Source organism: Akebia trifoliata, chromosome 13 (assembly GCF_017979445.1).
Source record: "Akebia trifoliata isolate Shusen 1 chromosome 13, ASM1797944v1, whole genome shotgun sequence".
Taxonomy (NCBI): Eukaryota; Viridiplantae; Streptophyta; class Magnoliopsida; order Ranunculales; family Lardizabalaceae; genus Akebia; species Akebia trifoliata.
This window is the reverse complement of record NC_141387.1, coordinates 8,872,147-8,881,936: the sequence shown is the minus strand read 5'-3', so window position 1 is coordinate 8,881,936 and position 9,790 is coordinate 8,872,147. Positions and strand designations below refer to the sequence as shown.

The following is a 9,790-nucleotide window of genomic DNA, read 5'->3' as shown; positions in this document are numbered from 1 at the left end:
AAGGAATTTAAGCGAGGATTCCATCTGTATGGTTGCCAGTCCCCTTCATCGATGGTCACCATCGTATCTTGGATAATCTCCAAAAGCCTCCACAAAATTTCCATTTCCCAATTGTTAAAATTCTATTTTGGTGTATATCACAAGAACCAAAGCTATTCTCTATGACATAACAATCCCTTGCACAATCACCATTTTCGTCTAAGATGGCACAATGGAAGGGAAGGAATTTTTCGAAATGGCACCATTCTTGAATTCTCCATAAATATTGGAGGTACCTCTTCAAAACACCCAAACTATAAGGACTAGGATGTCATGCTCCCATTCCCTCTTATAACCATTGTCCAAAGCACCTCACATTCTTCTCTAGACCCCCATAACCTTTTTCCTAAGAGAACAATGTTCATGTTATTGAACAATCTCAACCCCAAGACCCAATTGTTTTTAAGAATGGGCAAATATTTCCAACCCATAGGTGGATGTATGAACTATCCTCCTTGCCTTCCAAAAGAATTCCCTATCAACCTTTCAAATCTTTTGGAAAAACAGGCCAGCATGGAGAAAAGTGATACAAATTGGAAAGCTTAATAGGGGATCAGAGTTTACACCCACCTATGATGTGTGTAGTGCACAAACAAGAAGCACCCCAATATATTTGCTGGAAAAACCAGGCCTTTGTGCTACCAAAACTAGATGATTTTGATGAGTGTTTCTAGTTAGGCTCGAATTATTTCTGAATCAAAGTCGAGTTCTTCGATTATAGTGGAATTCTAGGCGTCATTCTATCTTGCTTTCATTTGGAACTTCTTCCTTATAATACAAAAATCGAAGGACTTTAAAGAACAAAGATCACGACAGTCTGTTTTATACACCAAAACACAAGCTAAGATTAACCCAAGGTATTGCATAGAAAACACAGTCTGTCTCAATATGGGTCCATATCTATAGTCTATATTTTACACATGGTGTGCATTCCTATCCTCCAGGTCCGTCCAAATGATAGGCTCTTAGTCACCGGTCCATCCAATTTATGTCAGATTTTATTTTCTGAATGAGAAGTTTTATCTAGTGAGTGCCTTGCCAAACTCAGACATTCTATCAATGTGTTCAATGCTCTCTTTTTTCGTAAAAACTTTATTAAATCTTGGTGCCTGATATTTGTTTATTTAATGTCCTTCAGGGAGATAATCAGTACAGAACAAGTGGTCAAGCCTTAGAGTTAAGCAGCTCAACACTCATTCTTGGGAAGCTTTTGAGAAAGGACAAGATATTCACATGCAGACAGCTCCCTCTCAAGCTGAATTGCTGTACAAGAATTATAAGGTTATCAAGGAGAATTTGAAGTCTAAAACAAAAGACACCATTATGGAGAAGTATGGCAATGCAGCAACAGAAGGAGAGATTCCAAGAGAGCTTCTTCTTGAGCAAAGTGAGAGAGAGGTTGAATATGACCATGCTGGTAGAATCATCAAGGGCCAGGTAAGATCTTATTTTTCCTCTCTTCCAATTGCACATACTTTTTATGTGTGTCATTATATCTCTGTCTCTTCCCTCATTTAATGTGGTAAGCATGGCTGTATAAAATAAACTCAATAGGTAGAACTAAGAAAGTTTGTGTGACTGCAACTTTAGTAGTGATACCCATTGAGGAAGCACTTGAGAAAAATAAATGGCTATGAAATACACTGAATTGGCCATTTTTGTTACCTTTTTCTTAGAATGGTTTTGTTACACATTAGGATGGAGAGATTGGGCCAGATTTTTTTTTTGTTGGCAAGTATATATTGAATTTAACATGTGCAGATGCTACAAGGAGACCTGCTCGAACCACAAAGGCCATTATTGGGTCTTGTAAAAACAATTTTCAAAAAAATATTGTCTTTTTCTATATATATATATATGTACATTTTAAACGTGTGTTTTACATTTAAAATAATAATAAAACCCTTTTTATGTAGGCCTATGGTTATTTTTTTAGCCTTTATGTTGTTTGTGATTTGGTTCAAAAATGCTGTTTAATGTGGGATTTTATGATAAATATCTTAGTGTTAAGATTTTCCTTAAATTTTTTCAATAGTATCTTATTTTGCTCTAAAGATATGTTGATGGTTAAACTTTTTTTAGTATCATAAATTGAGTACTTCACTATGACCATTACTAACTTTTTTAAGTATTATGAAATTCTTGTTGATGGATTCTGCCATTACTAACTTCACTATGACCAATTATTTGTTGTTTCCTTTCTATTGTTAGTCTCAAAGGGAGAAGGTTCGTCTGTGTCATCAAGAAGTCCAACGGGAATGCCATCATAAGGTAAGCAATAAATATAATTTATTTGCTTTTACCACTGACAGTTACCCTTACATATTTAAGTTTTCTTTCAAGGAGGAGAAGGTCATGTGTTAATAAATGATTTGTTGGCTTTAGTTGTTTATTTCCAGCAAGTAATCAGCTGTAAATTGAGTACATGTTTTTTCTGAAAACAGATCCTTTTTGTTTTGTTTAAATTGATGTATCTTTAACTCTCTTTGGGTTTTTTTTTTTTTTCTGAAATTGAAAAGAAAATGAACAGTGCAAATTAATTTTCAATAAAAGTGAGTATTTTTAATGGTATTACTGGAAATGGAACCATCCATTATGGAATTCCAAATGGTGTGGGAGCAGTTGCTGGGGAACATCCATATGGGGAGCATCCTTCTAGAACATTATTTGTGCGGAACATCAATGGTGATGTTGAGGACTCCAAACTGAGTGCCCTCTTTGAGGTAATTCACTTTAGAGGGATCTCATTTCAGTTGGGCTGACTTTTGGAATTTTTTGTTTATCATTCATTATCCTTGGTTGAAGTACTTTTAGTTCTACATGCATGTACAAGCATCATCATTACTGCCTTATCCATAGTATGTGGGAACAACAATTCAAATTTTGAGAACTATAGAATGGGAAGAATTTTGTTTTTGGTGTAACCAAAACATTAGGTATGAGGCTTTCTTGTGATTCTTCTCCGCTCTTTGTTTGTCAAATGACTCCATCACCATTGATGTTATTGCATACTTCTGGCCAGCTTTGTTACTGACTGAGGCATGAGTTCACTATTTTGCTAAAGTATGAAAGCTTAAACCCGACTCTATTAGAGATCATATACTTCCCAAATGTTTTTTTGTGGGAAATGGACTTGTGATTTTGTTTCTCTTTGCTTCCATTGGGGGTCAAGTTATTTATTTGTTACTCATTATATATTATATTTTTACTCGCAAATTCTTTTTCGGCTTGCAATTGAACGAAATTTGGATGCCAACATCTCACTATAGTAAAACCACCACCCAATTTTATTTAGAACATATTTTACTCAAATGCTTTTACAATGGATGCTGTATACATTTCAGATAATTCAATTTTAACCATAAACGTTATATTCCACCCCATAATGATCTTGTATAGTAAGATGATTTCATCTTGCTTGTGTGAACAGAGTGAATATCAATGAACACAACTTTTAGGTCCATGAAAAAAAGTTGGTCTTACTGCTATCTTATAATTTTTTCTTCTTTTAATTTGATTGATATGTGACTCATGATTATGGTTGTTTGCACATTATTTATGTAGGTGGAGAGGTTTGCATGCTTGTACACAGGCCAAGTTGCCAACTTAAGCTTATACTCGCCCAACAAATACTACAGACCAAGCGAAGACTTCATGCCCCATGAATTCGATATACTCGCCATCTAACTTAACGGAAATGGTGATTGATTGATTGATCTTTATAGTGAAAAATTTGGTGTCATGTAATAAATGTTTGTCAAATTGTTCTGGATCCATGTATCTTAACATGTCAATTGTGATTATAAATCAAGTTCTTCGCTTTGATTTCAGAATTTGAATTGATTTCGCTTGGAAAATTCGAATTAATAAATTTCACTTGATCTCATCATCTATCGAAATCACCCAAAATGATCATTGAACAGACATTGTTTTATGTTTCCCGGCAAAAATGTAAACCACGACACCAATTTGAGATCCAGGTGATAGAGGATCCGAGTGAATCTTCAGAACTTCAAGCATCTTCCTTGCCTTTTTAAAGTAAACAAAATCAAAACACCTCTTCAAATGAGCCATCAAGAACATGACATCATTGTCTCCATTTAAGAAAAATCGAAGTGTACTAAGAAGAGGTTCGAAGAGGTAACCTAAGATAACATCAAACACTTCTCCAATTGATCCCACATCCTCAACCTCTCCCCATCTAAGAGATTTAACATTGACAATCCCACCCCCCTTCAATCCAACTACATTGGCATTTACGGTTGCATTGAATTGGAGGTTGTAGAGGACGTGCGGGAGATCAGTGAGAGTGACATTGGCATTGAGGATTGCTGCAGCAGCAATGCCATAGTCGACTTTTTATTGCTTTCTTCTCCTTAAGAGATACATTAGGGCTGGTTTGGTTCTTTAGTCAAAAAAACTCGAAAATTGGAAATGGGTGGATTTTATCAATGTCGACTTCACAACTTTTTATTTGAAAAAATGATGAACTTGACAGTAATTAAAAAAGCGTCAAGTTCGTCAGTAAATAAAAAGTTAACTCGTCAATAAACAGTAGTGAGTTCAACATTAAAAAATCCTTCTGCAAGGGTCCCTTAAGTAGTTTTTCCTAAATAAATAAAGTTGCTATTAATTTAAGTGCAATGATTATTTGTAAACTATGAAGGGTATAATAGTCATTTGGACTAAAAATAATTTCTTAGTATGATATTTGGTTGGAAGATGAATATTTATCATATTCTTTATAAATAAGTTTAGGTGTTTATATTTTGTATCATTACATAAATACAATTTTGTTCTTTAGACTATGTGAAGGGTATAATAGTCATTTAACAAGAATAATTTCTCTTCTCTTCTCTTATGAATCATAACCAAACAGGAGAAACTTGATTATTTCTCTTCTCTTCTCTTTCAATCCAAACAGGGTGAAGAGAAACTAGTCTTCTCTTCCCTTCCCTTCTCTTCCCTTAATGAGTTTCTCTTCCCTCCCTTTCCCTCAATCCAAACACAGCCTAAGAGTTGGAAAGGAGGAAAGTCAGGTCATTTCCAAATCTTAAAAGTTGCGTGCTGCAGCTCTATCGTCTAATTAACACCACTTTGATGGTCCAAACTCCAAACCCTTTCAAGAGAGTACTCTAAGAAAGGATTTATTTAATAGAAGACGACCCCTGGTTTTGGGTCATGATAATGTCGGCTAGTCTTCCTAGGGTTGGCTTCCATCCTTGCAAACATTCTTTGGGCTGTCCAATTCATCTCAATCATTCTTAAACATTTGGAAAAAATAAAAAAATCACTAGTACCAAGCACACCAGCCCATGGTTTTAAAAAATCAAAACTATTTCGTGAAGGCGATTCATGGCCCATATGTAAAAACAATGGTTTTCAAAACATATGTTAGAGGTTTTGGATTGAGCTGAGTTTTTGCGAGGATGGTCGCTATGATGAGAAGATCACCCTCACACAAAATCAGCTTAATCTGAAAATTCTAAATCCATCAAAAGTGATTTACAAATTATTGGCAAAAAATCGATGGTCCACATTCTAAATCACTTTTAATAGGGTTAGAAGTTTTAGATTGGAATGATTTTTTTTTTCGCATGATCTTCCCATTATAGAGATCATCCTCACAAAAAATCAGCTCAATCCGAAATTTCTAACCTATATTTTGAAAATTTATTAATGTTACATTGTTTTTACATATGTTTTTTCATATGTCCCTTGATCCATTCCATATATATATAGGGAAATGTTCAGCACCAAACATTTTGCAAAACATTTTTCAAAACATGGGTTAGAAGTTTTGGAATGGGCTGATTTTTGGTGAGGATGATCTCTACGGTGAGGAGATCATCATCACCAAAAATCAGCCTATTCCAAAACTTCTAACCCCATCAAAAATGGTTTACAAAAAATGGACGGTCCAAGATTTTTCAACTTGTAAACATGGGGCTAGAAGTTTTGGAATGGGCTGATTTTTTGTGAGGATGATCTCCTCACCGTAGAGATCATCCTCACCAAAAATCAGCTCATTCCAAAACTTCTAATCCATGTAGGACAAAAATGATTGGCTAAAATGTTGACCAAAATGTTTGGTGCTGAACGGGACCCATATATATATACATATGAAAAATGTTTGGCACCCTACTATTTGTCCTACGTTTTACCCTACATGTTTTATCCTACATGAGTTAGAAGTTTTGGAATGGACTGATTTTTAATGAGGATGATCTTTATGGCAAGAAGATCATCCTCACCAAAAATCAGCTCATTTCGAAACTTCTAGCCCCATGTTTATAAGTTGAAGAGTCGTGAAACATCTATTTTTTGTAAACTATTTTTTATGGGGTTAGAAGTTTATGAATAGACTGATTTTTGGTGGGGATGATCGACTCACCATAAAGATCATTCGCACAAAAAAATCAGCCCATTCTAAAACTTCTAACCTATGTTTACAAGTTAAAGAATCGTGAACCGTCCTATTTTTGTAAATTACTTTTGATAGGGTTAGAAATTTCAAAACAAACTGATTTTTGGTAAGGATGATCTCCTCATTATAAAAATCATCCCCACAAAAAATCAGTCAATTTTGAAACTTTTAACTTATGTTTTGAAAAATATTTGACACAATATTTAATTCTCTTTAGGACCTCCAAACGCCATATATATATATATATATATATATATATAGAGGGTCCTATTCGGCACCCAACATGTTTTGTCCTACATGGGTTAGAAGTTTTGAAATAGATTGATTTTTGTATATATGGGAAACGTTCAACACCTATTTTACCCAACAATTTGCCCAACATGTTTTGTCCTACATGAGTTAGAAGTATTGGAATGGGCTGGTTTTTGGTGAGGATGATTTTTATGATGAGGAGATCATCCTCACCAAAAATCAGTCCATTCTAAAATTTTTAACCCATGTTTACAAGTTGAAAAATCGGGGACAGTTCATTTTTTGTAAATCATTTGTGATGGGGTTAGAAGTTTTGGAATGGGCTGATTTTTGGTGAGAATAATCTCCTCACCATAGAGATCATTCTCACAAAAAATCAGCCTATTCCAAAACTTCTAACTCAGGTAGGACAAAGCATTTATATATTTATATATCCATCTCTTGGCTAAGCATTTATATATTTTTGTCCTTATTTACAATAACTTCAAAAGTTTTTCCTTTTCATAAATTATTTTTTATTTTTATTTTGAAAATGCATCTAAGTATAAGTGGAGAGAATATAATATAATTTTAATTTTGAAAGGTGTACTTGTGTGCTACGTGGATTGTCTACTCTCCATACAATGCAGATTCCGTACTCCAAGAAGTTGGGAAGTTATCCAACTCTGAGCGGGAAAAAATGAGTTTAAAATTGGGTCGCAACTAGGGAGAGCATGAGCCTGAGTTATGTAGAATATGAGTTGAGCTGGGTTAGATTAACTCAACCCAACATTAATTTGGGCTGAGCTTGAGTTGAGGGATCTGCAACCAAGCTCAACTCGAAACCAATACTATAATATGATATACAAATAATTTTATATTCATAATATATTTTATAATGACATAAGAAATATTTTTAATTTTTGATGTCAATTGTCTTTCTTATTTAAGATATAAATTTCTTTACTAACCAAAATAAAGTTAGGCTTTTTCATTGAGTCCAACTCTCTCAAAACCACCTAACTTGAGGTAATCCGAATTTAAAAGCCTTTTTTAGAACTTGAGTTAATGAGCTTAGGCTTAATGCCCAAGTAGAGGGTTCTACTCATTTTAATTGAGCTTGGGTCTACCCTTCAATCTGCCCAATCCACCAGGTTGTAGCACTAGTTTAAAATAAGTTCATACAAATTGTGCTTTCGAGGGATTTGTGCAATTGCACATCGAATTTTTCATGTCATGTGGTACATTATTAGGGGTTTGACATACTGATCTAAAACCAACGTGAATAACCTTTGGGATTTCGCTCAACGCTAAAACTAACAATAAGGGTTTTGTCCCTCTGATTATGTGTTCGAAATTGAGTAGTCTTTTAACTTATCATGTTATATGTTGAAAAATTTTCATAGGGTTGGAACGTGTGATCATAGGGACCAATTCCATCCCTAAACGATGAAGGGAAAACCTTGTGATATTAAAAATAAAATAAAAAGATAAGTATGATTAGTCATTTCTGACCGTTGACTGTTACATTATTCGATCATTCCACCACCTTATTCGAGAAATACTTTATATCAAGAGAGTTGTAAACCACGGAAAAGTATGACCCATGGTTGGTAGGTTAAATAGAGTTGAATAGGTAGCCTACTACGTGGAGTAGATGATGCTAATAAATGGGACACCCATGTCTCGTTATCTCATTATCTCGTATCATTATGGCTTTTCTGTCAGTTTTAAGAATACTAGGGACATGTTGTTGGGGGTTATTTTGTTAGAATGTCTTGTCAAAAGAGTTGCAGTAGGAATAAAACAAGAAATTACGTTAAAAAACGGATCCCTCTTAACTTTCAAGTAAGGAAAATGCTGGAATGATACAAACGGATACACAAAGGTGATCAAAATGGTGTCATGCCGTGCACACGACCGTAGATGCTTTTTACTCGTATCTCGTGGAAAATTTTTTACGGTAATGTGCATGTCACCACGAGTTTTTGTCACCTTTGTGTCTTCATTTGTCAACAGCTCAACAAAATGAGAGGCAGTATACTCTAACAGCTTTAGTTTGGTGTGGTGGACAAAAATTAAAGGTGATTTAAACATGCCATATTTTAGTGGAGATACACCCTTGTTTTTCAAACTCATAACTTGTACCCTTACTTCTTCTTTTATGAATTAGGGAATTTTAGAAATACTCCTGTTAAATTGGTGATATTAAGTTTACCCTCTTACAAATTGCAAGATTAGGTTTACCCCTTTGATGGTAAGTTAATACTCATTTTGCTTGATGATTTAATTGTAAAATTTTGATTTTTCTTTCTTTCAAATTTTGATTTAATAATTTAAGTATTTACAGAGCATTTTGAAAATAAAATCAAAATTTCAGCATTAAATCATGAAAACATAACATTGACTTATGATTAAGGGGGGTAAACCTACTATTACATTTTGCAAGGAACTAAATCTAATATCACCAATTTAACAAGGGGGTATTTCGAAAATGCCCCATAAACTAACCAAAAAATGGCTTAAATAACACCCATCTCATTTTCAACCTTGTGAAGAAAAAAAAAAATATTATCCTTATTTTCTCTCAAAAAATTGTTAAAAACTGTCAATCTTCAATTTCATATCATCAAAGTAAATTATTTCTACCTACTTGACCTCATTTTTTCTCAAATGAATTCAACCTACTCTTAAACGAATTGTGGAATGGAAAGCCATTAATTTTTTTCCCAAAAATTTTTATTATCTTTTACTTCAATAATAATAATAATAATCTAATTTTTGAAATTTGAAGGTTGAAATAGATAGAATCTTAGGTCTCAAGCTTGACGACAAGGATAAAAAAGTTTATACCCAGAAGTTGAAAAAGTCTTAGGTCCAAAGAGAAAAACCTAGATATTTTTTTATACTAAACATTGAAAACAAAGGCATTTAGGTCAATTTTCAATTAGTCTCTCACAAAAGACATTATTCAAGGGGGCTTATTGTTAATTAGAAAACATAAGGGTGTCTAAAATATTGATCAAAATGTGGTAGGCATGTCTAAATAACCCAAAAATTAATCGATCTAGCCCAATAGTAGGGGGTGCAACT

General features: G+C 33.9%; 1 protein-coding gene across 2 annotated transcripts; it reads left to right on the top strand.

The window, feature by feature from the left end:
- The first annotated feature begins 809 nt into the window (after positions 1-809).
- Positions 810-3,872, top strand: LOC147387720 (pre-mRNA-splicing factor SLU7-B-like). 2 transcript variants are annotated; one of them, XM_086421705.1, is made up of 5 exons: positions 821-1,065; positions 1,178-1,476; positions 2,251-2,310; positions 2,662-2,762; positions 3,604-3,872. In XM_086421705.1, exons 2-4 carry the CDS (start codon positions 1,273-1,275, stop codon positions 2,746-2,748), a joined length of 351 nt encoding a protein of 116 aa, XP_086277831.1. In that variant the 5' UTR covers positions 821-1,065; positions 1,178-1,272; the 3' UTR covers positions 2,749-2,762; positions 3,604-3,872. The 2 variants fall into 2 exon arrangements, with proteins under 2 accessions (XP_086277830.1, XP_086277831.1); XM_086421704.1 differs by lacking the exon at positions 2,662-2,762 and having other exon boundaries at positions 810-1,065.
- The last annotated feature ends 5,918 nt before the right edge of the window (positions 3,873-9,790 follow it).

Bases quoted from the DNA above. Each gene is read 5' to 3' on its own strand.
- LOC147387720 (XM_086421704.1), top strand. From the start codon at position 1,273: ATGCAGACAGCTCCCTCTCAAGCTGAATTGCTGTACAAGAATTATAAG. The intron at 1,477-2,250 runs GTAAGATCTTAT...TTCTATTGTTAG, and splicing joins GTAGAATCATCAAGGGCCAG to TCTCAAAGGGAGAAGGTTCG. The intron at 2,311-3,603 runs GTAAGCAATAAA...TTATTTATGTAG, and splicing joins AACGGGAATGCCATCATAAG to GTGGAGAGGTTTGCATGCTT.